The sequence below is a fragment of the Rhinoderma darwinii genome, chromosome 1 (genome assembly GCF_050947455.1).
Source record: "Rhinoderma darwinii isolate aRhiDar2 chromosome 1, aRhiDar2.hap1, whole genome shotgun sequence".
In the NCBI taxonomy this organism is placed as follows: Eukaryota; Metazoa; Chordata; class Amphibia; order Anura; family Rhinodermatidae; genus Rhinoderma; species Rhinoderma darwinii.
The window spans coordinates 305608718-305628641 of record NC_134687.1 but is presented as its reverse complement, the minus strand read 5'-3'; the positions used below and the strand labels follow the sequence as shown (position 1 = coordinate 305628641).

At 43.9% G+C, this 19924-nt stretch overlaps 1 protein-coding gene across 2 annotated transcripts in view; it reads right to left on the bottom strand.

The window, feature by feature from the left end:
- The window catches only part of LOC142648684 (SURP and G-patch domain-containing protein 2-like), a 69232-nt gene that overhangs the window by 33785 nt on the left and 15523 nt on the right, over positions 1-19924 (bottom strand). For both annotated transcript variants that reach the window (XM_075825467.1, XM_075825468.1), the window contains exons 4-6: positions 13711-13810; positions 8694-9166; positions 260-371 (exon numbers count right to left, since the gene is read on the bottom strand). In XM_075825467.1, the coding sequence (XP_075681582.1) occupies positions 260-371; positions 8694-9166; positions 13711-13810 (685 nt within the window). The remainder of the gene's footprint in view (positions 1-259; positions 372-8693; positions 9167-13710; positions 13811-19924) is intronic.

The window sequence follows — 19924 nt, the reverse complement described above, 5'->3', positions numbered from 1 at the left end:
TGATATACAATTGGTGGTGCACACCAGGATGGATCCAAACGATCCCTATGGAGGAATTTTCTACACTTGTTAGCAAGTAACCATTGCAAAGGTCATAAATGTGCTTTATCCCATGATTTTTCTAAAAACAATAACCAACAGGTTTACATAGTGACCTACAGAAAACTGAAAATTTCCAGTGTGCGATTCCTAGTTAAACCTGCAAATTTCACATCACATTTGGACAGGTCACTTGAGTATAAAATTCCCCCACACTTACCAAAACTCTGGGTTGTTTACACTATTCTCCATGCTGAATTGCTCTATTTCCGGTCCCATTTGAACAACAAATTCCGCCAGCTTTATTGCAGTATCCTTTGTCTTGTCATCAACTATGAAAAAAAGACCCAGAAAGACAAACGTTATACAACGGGACGGCAACGAAGAAAGATAGTGAAATAGTTCACGATTATTGGGTGGTCTGTTATGCAAAGCCAGACGGAGGATGTTATAAGTATTTCTAGCTATAGAAAATAGGCTTTATAGTAGCGGCAATGTAGGACGGAGCAGATATCACAAGTAAACAATTGTCTAAGGGCCTGTTCACATCAGCGTTTGGGTTCCGTTAAAACTTTACGTCGAAGGAACCGAACGGAAACTACAGCTTCCGTTTGCATTACCACTGATTTCAACGGTGATGCTTCCGTTGCAGTTTGTTTACGTTCCGTAAAGTTTGTTTCTTTCATGAAAACAGTAGTGCAGTCGACTACGCTATTGTTTCCGTGAAAAGAACGGAAACTTTCCGGAACGGAAGCCAGCTACAATGGAAGCATTAGCATTGAAATCAGTGGTAATGCAAACGGAAGCTATGGTTTCCGTTCATCGGTTCCTCTAACGAAAAGGTTGAATGGGATCTGTTCATCGGTTCCGAACGCTGAAGTGTACAGGCCCTAACGTGACAAACTTTGCCTGCTGTGCATGAAAGGACATATGGACGTCAGAGCGGGTTCCCCTGCTCAGGCCCCCTCTATGAGCCATACTAGAGCTGGTCACATCATTACCAGGCAAAAATCGGCTGTTTTGGGAGAGCGCGGCCCCCTCTCTTCACAGACTGCAAGATTATTAAAGTGATTTCAATAACTTTTATTACTTATTTTCTATAGAACTGATGTTCGGATCTCAGAACGGAAGCACTATGGACTGCAGTACAGCAGGCATAAAAGAATAGCGGAACGGGAATTAACAGAGTTTTCTAATTTAGAAGTATGAACAGAGCACGCTCGCTTCCTTCTTCGCCTGTATTGAAAGAAAGGCAGCCTGTCAATTTCCAGCACAAAATACACATCTCACATGTGCATTAAAAGGGGTTTTATACTGGGCGATTACCGGGCAGATGAGCAAACGCTCGATCATCTGCTAGTCGTACAGTTTTAAAAACGTAAATTATTGCTGTTGACAGAACATCTCCCTGTGTAAACAGAGACGCGCTGTCGACATGATAATAATGTATGGCTATGGGGACGAGCAATTGGAGTAACGACCGCTAGTCCCCATCCATAGCTCCGCGTTACAGCAGCAATAGATCGCCTGCTGCACCGGCCGATTATGTGTATTGTCGAATTGGAGATGTAAACTGCTGAGAGGGTTTATTGCTCACATGCTGAAACAGCAGGGGGTGCGGAAGTACAATAGTCTCAGTATGTAAGGAATATATACCCATGGCACGGCACAACACAACTGTTTTAACACCTTCCCACTGCAGCCCTTTTTCAGATTTTAATTTTCGTTTTTTCTTCCACACATTCCAAAAGCCATAACGTCTTTATTTTTCAGTCGATATAGTACTATGCGGGCTTGATTTTTGCGGGACGAGTTGTAGTTTTTCATAGCACCATTTATTTTGCCATATAATGTACTAGGCAATGGGGAAAAAATGTATGGGGTAGAAAATGAAAAAAAAAAACAGCGATTCCTCCATGTTTTTTTGCGCGCTGTTTTTATGGAATGCATTGTGCAATTAAAACATGTTAACTTTATTGTGTGGGTCAATACGATTACGGCGATACCAAATATATATTGTTTTTTCTATATTTGACTACTTTTACAAGTAAAAACCGAAGTGTAAAAAAGAAAATTTATTTTGGGTTGCCAAATTCTGAGAGCCATAACTTTTTTATTTTTCCGTCGATTAAGTGATATGAGGGCTTATTTTTTGCGGGATAAGCGGTAGTTTTTAATAACACCATTTTGGTGTACATGCGACGGTTTGATCACTTTTTATTTAATTTTTTTGTGGGAGATTAGGTGACCAAATAATAGATTCTGGCGTTTTACCATTCTTTTTTTTCATGGCGTTCGGGTTAAATAATGATATATTGTAATGACTTTTACGGACGCGGCAATACCAATTATGTTTATTTTTTTTACTATGCTCTAGGGGCGAAATGGGAAAAAGGTTTTTATTTATTTTTTTTACACAAAAAAAACAAAAACAAAAGAACTCATTACTTTTTTTATTAGTCCCCCTAGGGGACTTCAACCAGCGATCGTTAGCACAATATACTGCAATACTAATGTATTGCAGTATATCGTGATTCTGACAGGCATCTATTAAGGCTTAATAGGTGCACAAAGATGGCAGACCTGAGGGGCCATCATTAGGCCCCCAGGCAGCCATAGCAACCATCTCCCCCCCCCCCCCCACGCGCGCGCGATTGCGTTGCCGGGGGCGCAATGAGCTTTTAGAGTGGGTCACCCCCTCTAACGATTTAAATGCTGCGGTCGCTATTAACCGCAGCATTTAATGAGTTAAACGAGCGGGATCGCACTCGAGCGCGATGCGGCTCATTACTCTGAAATGTCGGCTGTAACAAACAGCCGACACCCGCATCGTATGGAGCGGGTTCACTCCGTGAGCCCGCTCCATACTTCCCCTACTCGTCTTTGGCGTATGGATACGTCAAATGTCGGGAAGGGGTTAAAGTGGCAACATGTGTATTTCAAAAACGTTTTTTAACCATTTCCCTCCATAGACATTTTTCTTCGTTTTCACTTTTTCCTCCCCACCAAGAGCCAAACTTTTCATTTTTCTGTCGATATAGCAGTATCAGAGTTGTTTTTTGCGGAACGTGTTTTTCACAGCACCATTAAAATGTACCATATAATGTACTGGGAAAGTAGGAATAAGATCTACCTGTAATTGTATTTCCAGGAATCCATCATGACCACACCACAGGAGGAGGTTGCCCTATTGACCTCTATAGGGACAGGAAGACAAAAGGTTAAAAAGGCCGCTCCCTCCACCCACTTGCCAGTGTTTTTCAATTACTACACCAGGATGGATGCAACCCTATTTTATTTCTCGGGATAATAACGGCCATGTTACTTGCACAAATCAGAATTTCAATAAAAGGGGAGGGAATGTAAGGGTGCGGTCATGATGGATTCCTGGAAATACAATTACCAGTAGGTCTAATTCCTACTTTCCAGTACATCCCTCATGACAGCACCACAGGAGCAATACCAAATTATAATGCTCCGGGAGGGCTACGGATTGGAGGACTTTCCGTCCAAAACTTAAATCCGTATCTGACAGAACATCTAGCCTATAAAAGGTTTGCAAAACGTATGATTGCTTAACCAAGTGGCAGTTCTGCAGATTTGGTGCATAGAGGCTGCTCTTCTTTCTGCCCAGGATGCCAAAACTGCCCTCGTTGAATGGGCTTTAATGCCTTGTGGGGCACATAGTCCTTGGGACTTGTAGGCTTCTTGTATGGTAGTTTTTACCCATCTCGCTAGAGAGCCTTTTGAGGCTCTCTTTCCTCTATTCTTTCCCCCATACAGGACAAATAGATTTTTATCTGGTCTCCAGGAGGAGGTTCTATCCAGATACTGGAGAATTGTTTGCCTGACATCCAGGCAATGGAATTTGTCTTCTTGTTGGTCTTTAGGATCTGGACAAAAGGAAGGTAGAATTATTTCTTGTTCCCCATGGAATGCAGTAGATACCTTCGGAATAAAAGGAAGGATCTAGCTTTAGAATGACCTTGTTTTCTTGTACTTTTAGGTAGGGTTCTATGACCGACAGGGATTGGATTTCTCCAATCCTTCTTGCTGAGGTAATAGCAACTAGGAATGCAGAAGGTTGAGTAAGGGGAGGGAAAAGGTAAAGAGTGTGGTCTGTTGACTAGGAATGCAGCTTTTAGAGTTAAAAAATGCATACTAATCGTGTCGAGCGGCTCAAAAAGGGGGGGGGGGGGGAAGGAGAATCGCAAAGAGCCGTAAAGACTACATTCAAGTCCCAGGTAGGTACCGATTTCTTGAGTGAATCTTCTGATCCACCGATGTTCAGCTAAAGGAGTATTGAAAAAATTAGTTAAGGCTGAAATCTGCACTTTTAAAAGGAACTAGGGCTAAGCCCTTTTTTGAATACAGATTGTAGAAAATCTAGGATTTTCACGATGTTGGGAGTAAAGGGGTCTGGTCCTGGATCTCCATACCAGGAACAGAATTTCTTCCAAATTTTTTGATAGATTTTTGAGGTAACTTCTTTATGACTTGATAAGATAGTTGAAATTACCTCATCTGACAGACCGTGGTTTCTCAAGATCTGCCTTTCAGGATCCAGGCTGACAACTTCAGAGTTTCTATTCCCTGAAAGAATAAGGGACCCTGGGAGAGAAGATTCTTCTTGACTGGGAGCATGATAGGGTCTTCCAACGCCAGGTACTTTACGATTGGAAACCAGATTCTTTTTGGCCAAAAGGGAAGAATAATGATGAACTTTGTCAAATCTTCCTGGATTTTTCTTAATACCATTGGTATTAGAGGAAATGGAGTAAAGGAAAGGCCAGATCCATGTCCCAGGGATGGGATAATGCATCTACTCCCAATGGGTTGTCTTTGAGATTTAGGGAGAAGGTCTCTACCTGGGAGTTTTTCCTTGTGGCAAAAAGGTCTAATTTGTGGATAACCCCATTTTCGGATTAAGGACAGAAAGACTTCCCTGTTTAGGGACCATTCTCCAGGGACTACTTTTTCCCGACTCAGGAAATCTGCTGATAGGTTCCCTGAGCCTTCTAGGTGGACTGCAGAGACGGATAGGACATTTTCTTCTGCCCAACTGAAAATTTGTGCAGAGAGGGCCTGAAGAAGAGTGTGTCTTGTTCCCCCTTGATGGCGAAGGACGGACACCGCTGTTGTGTTCTCCGATAAAATCCTTACATGCGTCCCTTTTATTATGGGTGACGCTCTTATACATGTCTCCCATTTGGCTTTTAGTTCCCTGAAGTTTGAGGACAGTCTTCATCTGAACAGGCCATGTGCCTTGAAAGTGCCCGTCTTGGGTTACCGACCCCCAGCCGTGTTTGCTGGCATCTGTGGTAATTACCACATAAGGAGAAGTTCTCCAGGGGACCCCTTTGCTTATGTTGTTTGTGCAGAGCCACCAATGGAGAGATGATTTCACTGTTTCGGAAATCTGAATCTAAGGAGTCCTGTTTTCGATCCCACTGGGACAGGATCAGATTCTGTAAGGGTCTGGAGTAAAATGGACTCCATGGAATAGATTGGATGCAAGACATCATCATTCCCAACATCCGCATCCCTTCCCTTATGGAACAGGAGCCCCCCCCCCCCCAAAAAAAAAAAAATTACCTCACTTCTGTCAGTAGAAGTATTTGTTTCTCTTGGGCGGAAGGAATGTTGAAGGGAGGAGTCTAGTAGCCCTCCTAAGAAGACCTTCTGCTTTTGGGGAGGAAGACTTGGACTTCTGGAAGTTGATTATCCATCCCAATTCCTGCAGTAGGGAAAGAACCTGTGACCGATGACTGTTTAAGATAGACTGAGTATCCGCTGTCAACAGGAAATCGTCTAAATATGGGATAATTACTATGCCCTGACTTTTTAAGAATGCCATAATCTCTGCTGTAATTTTTGAAATAATTCTGGGGGTGGAGGTAATGCCGAAGGGGAGACAGACAAACCGGAAGTGGAGAACGGAAGGACCGTTCTAAATCGCAAAACCGAGGAATCTGTGGTAAGCGGGGTGGATAGGGACGTGATAGTATGCATCCTTTAAATCGATCGTACACATTGACGCTTCTTCCCTTATTAGAGGAATAGTCGATCTGATAGACTCCATCTTGAATTTGTGATATTTTACCCATTTGTTCAGTAACTTCAGGTTGATTATGGTCGGTAAGAACCGTTTGGTTTCTTTACTAAGAAGATTTTTGAATAGTGGCCCTTGAATTTTTCGTTGTGGGGAACTGGAGTAATTGCTCTCAATTTGAGCAGTTTCTGGACATCCAGGATAAGGATCTGATGAAGGTCTTTTGCTTGGTACTTGGTTATTAGAAATGTCTCTGGAGGAATGGAGGAGAATTCTAATTCGTACCCTTTTTCTATAATCTTTAGAACACAAGGGTTCTGGGTTATTCCGGTCCATTTGGAATAAAAATGTAGGAGTCCTCCTCCCACACTCTTGGCGTCATTGCTTCGAGGGCTCAAATGCATTATTGGGGTTAAGGAGATATCCTCGACCCCTTCCTCCCTTGGGGTAACTCCAGCGACTTCCCTTTCCCGCTGTAGTTCTGTAAGGTAGGTTCCATCTATTAGCGAAACCTCCCAAACTGGAGGTTTTTTTTTAGGTTTCTCGAAGTGAAGACATTTTTTTTCTCGAGTAGATGACGTTCAAGGAAAGAGTTCCTCTGCTTCTTCTAACTCACTCTCCAATAAGTAATAACACTCCTGCTCCGAGTCAGACCCCTGAGATGGTGAGCAATATTTTTGTTCCACTACAGTCCGTGGCCTTTTTGCCCGGGAGTGTGAGGGAGTTCTTTGAGGAGGGGCGAAGGAGACTACTGACTGACTCACTTCTTCACGAATCATAGCCCTAAGTTCAGACATAAATGTCGGTTGTTCCTCTTTTAGTAATTTTGCAATACAATCTTGACAATTGTTTCCTATGTGACTCTGGCAGTTTTTTCGCACAAGTCGCACATTTTTTAACCTTCTTTTTATCAGTTTGTCTCGGGGAGGAATCTTCATCCTAAAGAAAACAGAAGGCAGGTAAAGCATGGTGTACTTACATACTGAGTCCCAACCCTTACCCAAGGGTGAGACTCACTTGACCCTGGGACATATCCGGAATTCCGTCAGAATGAGGAAGTTCTATTACCGCAACAAGTACATACCTGTGCGTGTCCCTTTAAATGCGGGCGTTTTGAATTTCCCACCTTCCAAGATGGCCGCGAAGCAGAAGTAGCCAGACGTCATTTACGGTCACGGCTATTAGATTGAGGTGCGGCCGCGTCATAGCCAGCAACTAAGATTTCCAGCTATGAGGCGCTTACGAGGATGTTTGCCGGCACTTCCAACCATATGGAGCTGCCGGTCCGAGCATGGTCACGCAGCCAGGCCGGAGCCTGCTTGGGAATCCCAAACCCCACACACTACCGGAATCGTGCCTAGGATTCCTAAGGTAGGTGTTTTAGGTTGGGAGATAAGGGACCTCGCGTTAGAGGGGTATTAGCCTAGGCCCTAGGAGGAATAGAAGGGGGAGTGCACGGACTCCTCGATCTTGCCCCCAGCCCGAGTTTTCTCAAGGAGCGACGTCTCTCTGCTCCTGTAGGGACAGGAAGAACATTGGCAAGTGGGTGGTGGGAGGGGCCTTTTAACCTCTGTCTTCCTGTTCCTATAGAGGTCAATAGGGCAACCTCCTGTGGTGCTGTCATGAGGGATGTACTGGAAAAAATTATTTGTGGGGAGTAATGGGATAAAAAAACAAAACAGAGGTTCATGTACTCCATACGATAACTGCGATACCAAAATGTATATTTTATGTTTTAGCACATTTACAAAGAAAAAAAACAATTCTTAAAAATAATAATTGGTGTAGTTATATTCAGAGAGCCATAACTTTTTATTTTTACTTCAATTGAGCTATGTGAGGACTTGTTTTCTGCAAGTGAGCTGTAGTTTTCATTGGTTTCCATAACACTGTGCTGGGTTAAGGCCCTTTTACACTGGGCAATTATCAGGCAGACAAGCGTTCATAGAACGCTCGTTGCCCTATGTAAACAGGGCAGCGAACAGCAGATGAACAAGCAAACGCTCGTTCATCAAGATTGTATAGTTTTAAAAAAGTGAAATACCGCTGTCTACAGCACATCTACCTGTGTAATCAGGGAGACGCACTGCCGACATAAACGTAGGACGACGAGCGACCAGAGTAACGATCGCTCATCCCCATCCATAGCTCCTTGTGACAGGAGCAAATGAGCGCCGATCAACGAGCTGTCTCGATCGGCCCAAATTGGCCAGTGTAAAAAGGGCCTTTACTGCAGCTCTGCTCCTATTCACTTGAATAAGAGCAGAGGTGCAGTACTGCCGCTATACAGTGGTTGGAGCCTTTTGCTTCCGGCACGCGTAGCTCCCAGAGGCAGGCGGTACAGCTGATGAGTGCAGGGTCCGGGTGTTGGACACCCACCGATCATATGCTGATAACCTATCGTGTGGATAGGTCAACGGTATGAAAAAAAAAAATGGAAAACGCCTTTAAGCTGAATTTAATTTGGGGTCTCTCAATATGGCACTGCTAGGCAGAAATACGCATATCGAAAATAGAATACTCCTTAAAAAGACATCATCTACAAAATAACTGCAAAAAGCAAGAAGGGAAGCACACAAATGTAGAAAAGTTAGCTACAAACCATCTACAGTCTGTGGATCTGCTTCTTTTGGCTTTTTTTCCCCTGGTAACGCCTCATCTTTTTGAGCGTCTGTACCATCAGACAAAGAGAAGGTATCAAGAGTTTCCGGTGACTTGACTTCCACTTCGCAAGCAGAATTTTCTGTTGTGGTTTCTTTTGTTGGTACAAGTTCTTGTCCTTCGATTACCTCTTCCACCTTAACAGGAGGAGTTGACTTTGTGCCACGTTTTTTGAGTTTTGCCTGCTTTCTTTTTCTTGAGAAGGCCAAGGTCTTGTAGAGTCTCCTCTTCACGGCTTGTGCCTTCTTTGCATACAGCATAGCTCTCACAGACTCACAAGTCAGCTCTTCAGGAGACTGCTTACATTTTTTTGTCTGCGTGCTCTTGACATGTGTCTGACCTTTCGATTTCTGAAATTCTCCAAACTTTTGACGATAATATTTATACTCATTGCTACCCTCATCAAACAAGAACCTAAAAAAAACAAAAACACAAATTGTTAGTGAAGGAATAAGCTGAACCTTCATGAAAAGGGATGAGGGGGTCCTTCTGAAACGTCAATTACATTGGAAAAATCCATGGGTTCCGCCAATGTTCTTTATTATACAGAACAAAAACCCATTAAAGAGGCTCGGTCACCAGATTCTCAAATCCCTATCTCCTATTGCATGTGATCGGCGCTGCAATGTAGACGACAGTAACTGTTTTTTTTTTTTTTAAACTTTCATTTTTGGCCAAGTTATGAGCTATTTTATATATATATATATATATGCAAATGAGATTTGAAATGGACAATTGGGCGTTTTTATTTTCGTTATGTCCAACTGGGCGTGTATTGTGTTTTTAACTGGGAGTGTTTACGTATATGACGCTGACGAATCAGTGACCAGTCAGCGTCATACACTACTCTCCATTCATTTACACAGGAGCGATGTGCAGCCACATACACAGAGATTAACGTTAATCAAGTGTCCTGATAATGAATACACCTGACATCCATCTCGCGAGATTACACGTGGCTTGTTGGAATCTCACAGAAAAGATTCAGAAGTGTCAGGATTCTGAATACACATGACGTCCAGGCTGGATGATCATGTGTATTCATTATCAGGACACTAGATTAACGTTAATGTCTGTCTATGGGGCTGCACATCGCTTCTGTGTAAATGAATGGAGAGGAGTGTATGACGCGGACTGGTCACTTATTGGTCAGCGTCATACACGTAAACACGCCCAGTTAAAAACACAATACACGCCCAGTTGGACATAACGAAAAAAAACGCCCAATTGTCCATTTCAAAGCTCAAGTGTGTATATATATATATATATATATATATATAAAATAGCTCATAACTTGGCCAAAAATGAACGTTTAAAAAAAACAAAAAAAAAACAAACGTTAATTTTTAATGTTATCTACATTGCAGCGCCGATCACATGCAATAGGAGATAGGGATTTGAGAATCTGGTGACAGAGCCTCTTTAAGTTGCCCTCAGAAATTTAAATTGCTGGAAAGATCTGGCAAATAATTCTACATTAAGGACCAGACTGATGTGTCAGATATTTCCAATAACTGAGCAGAACCTCTATGGAGTGTTGAAATAATCAGTTCCACACACGGATGTGACTTTCTCAGTAGCGTAGGTAGCAGGGTGGCGGTGGCCCCACGTCCATTGAGATGGTGGAGCGTCAGGAGAGGAGGGCCCCACTCTTCTCACGCCGCTCTCACATGACTGTGCGGGGCCACACAGTCATTCAAGCTGGCAGACGTGCGCGCACGCTAGGAACGTCTGCTAGTGCACGCTTCTAACGCTGCCCGCCAGAAACGGACGAAGCCTGCCTGCGTGAGAGGAGAGGGTGAGCAAGCAGCCCTTCCAGATGTATCCCGTTCTGAAGTTATACAGGGTTGATGGCTGGACTACCAATCATCCCTGTATATAACCACCTATCATTCCTGTATATACCAGTCATCATCATTGTATATAACCCCCACATCCCTGTATCAGTTGCAAAAATGGATAACATGATCATTTTTGAGTTTGAGCCAATGTGGACATAGACTTGGTAAGTAACATGTTTTTTTAATGTATTTTCTGAGTATATTAAAGTGTTTTTCTATCGGAATTAGAAGACTCACAATTAGGCCTACAGCATGCAAATGTACTTCTAGTCGCTCACCTGCTCTGCTTCTGGGATTTGTATATGATGAGGTTTATGTGATGGATTAGAGCCAATGTTCTGCTTGCTTATAGTTGGCTAGTCTACTGCTTTAAAGTATCAAGTTGATTTGGATGTCTATGTCCTTTTGATATACTGCTGACCTGGTATCATAGTCGGCTATTAAACTAAATTAGGACGCGTCTCTGATATGGAGATGGCTGCCGTGTCTTCTCCTGTTAATCATTCTTAATGTAATAGTCCCCTTCTTTTCCACTGTTTTGCATAATGTAGTAGATAGCATTTAAAGGGAATGTGTCGATAGAAATTATTATTTTTTTTTTTTAGTTAAACAGTTAGTGTATAAATGATTAAACATTGTTCTAATTTTTTCACGAGTCAGGAAATATAAGTTAGATTCTAATTTATAACATTTCCCTGTGCTGGTCACCAGAGGGAGCAATTCCCAAAATTGCAGCATTGGCATGTGGTAAAGCAACCACATTGCTTTAAGCTGCAAAATTTAAGACACACTCGCTCTAGCGTCCTCAAACAATCCCCCCTCCTTTATCCTGGCTAGTGCCAGGAGAAAGGAGGGGATTGCATGTTCAAACCTCCTACAGTATCGCTGCGCTTGATTGGCCAGCAAACTCACCTGACCTAAACCCCATAGAAAATCTATGGGGTATTGTCAAGAGGAAGATGAGACACCAGATCCAACAACGCAGACGAGCTGAAGTCCACTATCAAAGCAACCTGGGCCTCCATAACACCTCATCAGTGTCACAGGCTAATCGCCTCCATGCCCCGCCGCATTGATGCAGTAATTCATGCAAAAGGAGCCCCGACCAAGTATTGAGGGCATATACTGGACATACTTTTCAGTAGGCCAACATTTCGGTTATTAAGGAATACGGTTATAATGGAGGTCAATGTATAACAGTATGGAGTATGTTCCCATGATGCTTCTAGTTTGCTTTAAATACTCCATGCAGCAATACTTCAGGTTAAAAGAATCACTTTGATGCCTTTGGTTCCGCAGTCTAAATATTTAGGAGCCATATTTGCTCCCATGCCTACAATACAAATTTTCTGTACACTGGTGCTTTGTGCCCATTAGATTCAAGTCAGAAAAATCCTGCCTATTGCTGTTGAAAGGCCACAAAATGTTATTTTGCGTATTATTTGGAGCTTAAAATAACAAGCTTTTGAAAAATCCTGAGTCTATGCTTAGTAGGCGGGACAAAACGCGTAGGGAGTTCTGCAAGGGTAGCCACCAGGAGCGGGCCTCCTTTTTGTGGTGGTAGCCAAGTGAATCCCTAGAGTTAGGCATGGTGCAAGGATCAACCAGGGAAAGCGAAAGGAGATCTGTCCGCACTGCCAATTTGGATGGCCCTAGCAGCTGTCATCTGTGGACATTAGAAGTTTTGTTTTTTCAATCTTGTCCACTACATTGGTAGTATGGCATTTATACACAGGTATACTGCGGTCACTATTAATATATACCCTTAGTGGAGGGAGCTAAGTTAGTTTATATAATGCATTAAAAAAAATGTTTTATTGGTTATCTAAAATTACATATTAGAGTTTGTGACACTATTTCTGGGGCCCCATTTACAAATCCCACATACCGCCTAAGGGCAGGAGGCACTCCAGAGAACGAACGTCACCATTTATTTTCTAATGTTAAAGCAATGATGTAGGTGGGGCAAAGTGAACATATATGGTATTGTTATACAAGGAAGATAGCAGAGAATATCTTGTTACATTATTTTGTCTGGTTGAATTAATTATGCTAAATCAGAAAAGGAAGAAGGAAATTTGCATTTCTAATATTTTTCCCCACTTTCCCCTACATAAAACTTTATAAAATGAAACTATACCAGCTCTCATAATACCACATGAAATCCCCATCTGTGCTCCGAAAATTTGGCCAAAGTATAAAATAAAAATACTTACCCGTGGGCCTCATGCACACGAACGTATTTTTGTCCTCCCGTAAATACAGGTCCTTGGTCACACATATTCGACCCGTATTGCACCAGTATTTACGGGCCCGTGCCCATAAATACGGGTCCCGTGTCACCCGTATTCCACCCATATTTATGGGCACGTTTTTCGCTGCAAAATTGCACTGCAGCAATCAGCAGCCCTTCCCGCAGAAAAAGTAAAAGAAATTCATAATTACCCGGCCGTTGTCTTGGTGACGCATCCCTCTATTGACATCCAGTTCGACCTCCCTGGAGGACGCGGCAGTCCATGTGACCGCTGCAGCCTGTGATTGGCTGCAGCGGTCACATGGGCCGAAACGTCATCCCAGGAGGCCAGACTGGAGGAAGAAGCAGGGAGTTCTGGGTAAGTATGAACGTCTTTTTTTTTTTTTTTACAGCTTGCTCTATATTGTGATCGGAAGCCACTGACGATCGTTTAACTCTTTCAGCACCCTGGACAGTGACTATTTACTGACGTCACTTAGCAACGCTCCCGTAATTACGGGTGCACACACGTAGTCACCCGTAATTACGGGAGTCCCATAGACTTCTATGGGCCTGCCCGTGCCGTAATTTCGGCCTGAAATAGGACATGTTTTATATTTTTCAACGGCACGGGCACCTTCCCGTAAGCATACGGGGAGGTACACGTGGCCAATAAAAGTCCATGGGCCCATAAAAACGTGCCGTAATTACGGCCCGTAATTACGGCCGTTTTCACGTTCGTGTGCATGGGGCCTTAGAATGTGGCATTCTAAAAAGGTGAAATTTTGCTGTGGTCAGGCATCTGAATGCCTTGGCCTTGAAAGCGTTAAAAGTTTCATTATATTTAATCCTATCTCCCCCGCCAAATAGCAAAAAGTTCTTACCAAAATTCAGACTTCTGTCCATCTGCTTGGTTTCCTTTTTTTGCATCTTCTAGAAGCTTATCAATGGTAGCAACTACTTTGGGATCAGCTGCTTTCATTTCTTTGAGAAAAAAAAAAGAAGGTTAAGACAGTCAGTCAAAGCTTAAAAAACAAATAAATAACCTACTAACAATACATCTGTCCAGATAAACACAAAAAGATAGAGGGCTGTGTGCACTTGTGCAACTATTTTAAAAGCAACTTTACAAATAGTCCTCGAAACAAAAAAAAACAAAAAACAAAACACTGCCCCAGCTTCTAGTTTAAACAGGACTGGGTCAACAGTTTTGAAACAGCAAAACTGCCGACAGAGCTATATAGGGGAGGGCATTATAACAATACGCGTTGTCTCAGTCATGTCAGTTGCACGACAGAGAAAACAATTCCCCAAGCGTAGCAATCGCCATTTTCGGATTTGAGTGACAGCTCTAGCAACCAATCAGGAGACCGCTAGAGACGTCACTCAGAGAGGAGGAGTTGGTAGCGTTCCCTAAGGAGACGCCAGGAGGATTTGCACATCAAGGGGCCACCTCAGTGCCACTTGCGGCCGCAGCATCGGGGGAATTAAACGTCCATTGCTCCAATGCCCTCCCCCTTCCCAAAATAGCGATGTTTTAAAGCCTTAAAATTGCAGTCAGATTCCCTATAACCTACAAACAGGGCCCAATGAAATGGAGCAACAAAAACGGAATACACAAAAAAAAAAATGATATTTGCAAAATTTAATTTTTTATTTTAGATTTAAAAAGAAAAAATTTTTTTGGGGGAAATTCACATTGTACCAAAGCACACATATTGCAAGCCTTGACTAAACAATAAATTGTGATGTATTTTTGTTTAGATCCATGGATTAACAGGGGGACACAGATCACGGGTATATATGCTGTTGCCACTAGGAGACTTGACACTATGAAATAAAAAAAGGTTACTCCTCCTACAGGACATACCCTGCTATTCCGTCTGTCCGCAAGCAGTAGGAGAAGAAGAAACAAGGAAAGATAAGTATGTCAAACACGAAAGGAGAATACCTTAAACGGACAACCGTAAATGCTCACAGATCACAGGACATGGTAAGTTACTTCAGAGATGCCTGCAATACCCTGCAACCCAGAGAAGCATCTGCAGAGGCGAAGGTATGCACCTGGTAGAACCTGACAAGTACGTGCAGAGAAGACCAACCATGTGGCTGCCTTGCACAATTGAAGGGTTAAAGGCCTGATGGCACACAGCCCAGGAAGCCCCAACCACTCTGGTAGAGTGGGCCATGACCCAGAATGGGGGGACCTTTGCCCCGAATGTGATAAAGTCTTACGGACAAGCATTCAAATTCACAGAGCAATGGTGACCTCAAAATAAAAACCACTGTTCTCTACATTACAGCGCCGACCAGATTATGTAGGAGATAGGGCACTTATAATCTGGTGACAGAGCCTCTTTAATGTCAGCCTTAGACGCCAACAGGTAACCAAATAAATGGAAAACGTAGACACCTGCCTCGTCAAGCAGCTGAGAGCTAGACCGTGATCCAAACCACTTTGTAAAAAGGATAGAATCCTGGACAAGAAAAAAAAATGCAAGGTAGGAAGCTTGCCATCCTCACCAACTGAGGTAAGCCTTTCATGTACAACTGTAGACGCAGGCTGAAGAGAACTTTCTGGCATAGTTAGAATAACACTCTCCAAAAACAACAAAAAAAAAAAAATACAAAATATATATATATATATAAGCCCTCAGAACTGCGGCTTCAACTGCCACGCCGCTAAACAGTGACCTTAAAATTCTGGTGGAAGAAGAGGGGTCCCTGAGAGAGAAGGTCCGGACGGAGAGGTAAAAGCCACGGGACGTCGGCCAACAGAGACACGAGGTCCATGTTCCAACAGTGGCGCAGCAACCCATTCCGCCTTGAGCTGTCAGAGGAGCCGCGGCAGGAGGAGGCGCAGAGGAGGGAAGATGAACAGGAGAAAAAGTCCGACCAATACTCCACGAGTGCGTCCACGGCGCCGGCCTCTGGATCCCAAGTTCAGTAGATGAAGCAGGGGACCTGTCGATTGAACCTGGAGGACATCAAGTCCACATCCCGACGACCCCACCTGAGACAAATTTGGACATTTTGATGGAGACCACTCCTGGGATCCAGGGCTTTCACGACAGAGCCTGCTACCTAATTGTCAACTCGATGAACGGGAGACTAGGATCATGGAAGCCTCAGCCATCACTGCGGTGCCGCGAGTGCAGCCCTGGCAATTTAGATAAGATAATCCACAGCCGTGGCATCGTCCGTCTGAAAACTCACCAGGTAGATGTGTCCGTGATGTCCACAGAAGAAAGTAATTTCCGGTCCCATGGAAATAATGACAGATCGGAAAGATCCCATCCAAAAATGATGGACCCAAAGATGCACGTTGATGCGCTTGAGATCCAGGATGGGCCGAAATGAACGGTCCTTCTTGGGGGATGACAAAGGTTGGAAAAAAAGCCCCGTAACCGATTTCAAGAATGATGACCCCGTGAAGAAGCAAAAGTCGACAGCCCAAAAAAAAAAAAAAAAAAGGCACTGCCCAAGATGGGGGACTGTGGAACAGCAGACTGAAAGAAACTCTCTGCTCTGGATGGAGGCTGGAAAATTCAATTTGGCATCCTAAAGATACTACCTCAAACCCAGGCGTCCGAAATGTGAGAAAGCCAGACGTCCTTGCTGTGAAGAAGCCTGCCCCCCCCCCCAACGCAAGAAAAGTAGAGTGGGGGCACACCTTCAGGCGGAAATGGCCTTGCCGGTTCCAACCTATGCAGGTGGAGGCCAGGGACGCAAGGTCCTGTAGGAAGGTTTGACCTTCGTATACTGGCGAGTCTGCGGCCTGGAGGAAGAGGTGCTGGGGAAAACACGAAAGGAATGAAAACATGGACCCGCCTCTTTGGCTGGGGTAGTGCGCTTAGGTGTATTCTGAGGAAGATCGATGCTTTTGCCACCTGTGGCTTCTGAGATAATCTCATCTAACCTAGGCCCAAAGAGATGGGACCCTAAAAAAGGTAGAGCAGTTAGGGAGCACTTGGAGGCTGAATCAGCAGACCAAGCATTGAGCTAGGCGGTCCTACAAACAGCGACAGAGGAAGCAGAGGTTCGTGCCACCAGGCGGGCAGCGTCAAGTGCAGCTTTGATCTGTTTCCTTACCCCCAAGTATATCTGCAACTAGTTCCTCCTGAGGAGGCCATGACTGAGTTTGTAAGCCTATTGAGTGACGACTGCAAACCCAGACAGATGGAAAAATTGGGCAAAGGGCATTTCCCGAGGCCTCAAAAGTGGTTTTAGCAAAAGGAGTCCGCAGCAATCCAGTGGATCCTTGCAGGAGGTGGAATCTGCTATAGACATGGTAGTGGCCTTGGCTAGGCGAGAAACCGGAGGATCTAACGCCAGAGTCTGCATCCAGCTGAAAGGGGTAGCAAACATCCAGACGGCTAGAATGGGTGCTTCCATTCCTTAAAGACTACACCCTCTAGTTCCAACCGGGCTGGGAAAACAGCCTGAGAACGTTGGGACTGAAAGAAAGAAATGGAGTCAATGGAAGGTGCAGAATCAGTGACCTGAAGTGTGTCATGAACAGCTCTAATTAGCACCTCTCCTGAGGTGGGAAGTGAGGTAGAACACTTACCAACTAAATCTGAATCAGATAATTCACCATCAGACAAAGCATCTCTGCAAGGAGAGGAGGCACCAGACCTGACATCAGGGCCAGAAACAACTTGCACAGATATAGGGGGTGAAACAGAAGAAGACGGTGAAAACGAAGGCAAGCGGGGAGCTTGATATGGACATTAGGTGAAGACATGGACGTGAAGCCCATAAGAAGATGGGCAGAACAAGAATCCGGCGGCCGTTGAGACATGCCACCCAGAATGGGACTAAGTAACGTTCGCCAGGTTATCAACTGTCGTGAAACAGGAATTAGCCCATTCCGGATCCACACCTATCATACCAGGAATGAGCAACATTGGGGGGTGGCAGAAGTGCAGAGGCCACAGGCTTTTGTCTAGGACATCACATAAGAAAAAAAGACTGACCACATGGAAATTTAGAATTGCACTTTGAGCAGGTATAATAAATGGCGAGTTTGTCTGGCGTGAGGGCTCCTCTTTAGGGTCAGACATGGCAGTAGAGAGACTTAACTTCACACTGCAGCAGTGCGAACAAAAAATAAAAACTGCGTAGCAAGTAGTACCCCTATTCAGGGAGTAATGGCTGCTTCACTTAGCGCTGCTAGAGAAGTGTACTAACTGAAAACTAGCACAGAAAGAAAAAGAGCATGTTCCCTTAGGAAACGAACTCAGTGCCTGCAGCTAGGGCACCTGTAGGGGAATAGAGTAGCAAAGGTTGATCCTACCCACTTCCAAGATGTCAGAAGTCCTCCTCAGGCAAGACGAAGCAGCTCTGTTCAGGAGGAGAGCAGAGGGGAACAATGAAGCCCTGCCCACCGAGAGCTGTGATTGACTGCTGGCAGTCACGCGAGTAGACCGGTCAATCAGGAGACATGATTCCCCATGAGGAGACGAGAGAAAAAAAAAAAAAAAAAAAAAAGCACGCTGGAGCGCTATTGGTGCATACCATAAAGAAGTTCCCACCCCTGGCTGTGCATGGAAGTGCATAATGGGACCGCCAAGGTAATGGCACCAGCCATACAGTAAAAAGTACCAGTTGCCCAAAAGAGTCAGGTAGCGTAGAGAGGGCTAAAGCCCCAGGGAACAGGCTGGTCCGGTGGACAGCCACAGTGCACAGGCGTTGCCCTGGTTTCGGGTTGTTTTTTTTATTTATTTTTTAAGCAACACTCTAACATGTACTAACCAGCAGGAACAGCCTACTCAGCATTACTGCTTTTACCAAGGGGACAATGGTGGGAGAGCGGTGACCCTAGTTCTTCATGATGAAAATAAAAATAGAATTCTTGGTAGAGACTCTGCTGCCATCAGCAGAAGTGTCTGCCTCCTACAACACTAAGGTAAGACTAAATAGCTCAGTGTCTGTGGGCAGGGAGGAGTCACTTTTTTTTTTTCTTCTTCATAGTGTCAAGCCTCCTAGTGGCAACAGCATATGCCCACGGTCAGTGTCCCCTAATGTAATGAACAATAAATATATTTTTTTCATTAAAAAAATGCAATCAATATGGATTCGAGGGTCCAGCGTTGCCTGAATTTGAGAACGTGTCAAAAAGGAATTTGCATGTTATTTTTAGAAAACTGTTTTTACACAGCTCTTCAGTGTAGCACTTCTTACTTCTCATCGCTCATCTATGTCTAACAGCCTACCCATGCCCTACATTGTGCCAATAACCGAAGACTAACATCCTCCATAATCTGAACCTCCCACTCCCATCTCCAAGACTTTTGCGCTGCACCAATTATCTGGTATGCGCTACCCCAGACAATCAAATTATTTTCACACATTCAGTTTTAAGGGTGCCCTGAAAACAGATCTTTTTAGACAGGCCAATCACATTCCCTTATCAGACTTTTTTTTTTTTACCCCACCCCCTGTTAAATTAGTCCAAAGGACCTGACCCCTTCATTGAACAGTATGTCCCACACTCCTTGTCTGTCATACACATTTACTGGCTGGTGACAGGCTCATGCGCCTATGTTAAGGCTGGGCGAATAGGACCTAAATCAAAACCACGAATATTAAACATGTAACCTCGATTAAAATTAATTAACGATTATTCAGGCCACACCCCACATTTGCATGCATGCATATATATATATATATATATATATATATATCCCCTAAGCATGCTCTATACTACTGTATAGATTGTAAGGTCTTGTGAGCAGGGTCCTCACTCCTCTTGTATCTCCTCCTATTTCCTCATAGATTGTAAGCTCTTGTGAGCAGGGTCCTCCTGTATCTCCTCCTATTTCCTCATAGATTGTAAGCTCTTGTGAGCAGGGTCTCCCTCATCTTGTATCTCTTACTATTTCCTCATAGATTGTAAGCTCTTGTGAGCAGGGTCTCCCTCATCTTGTATCTCTTACTATTTCCTCATAGATTGTAAGCTCTTGTGAGCAGGGTCCTCACTCGTTTGAATTGTAAATTAGTTTTGTCACTATGTAATGTCGGATAATGTCTGTACATGTTCCCTCTGAATTGTAAAGTGCTGCAGAATATGTTAACGCTATATAAAGGTTATTA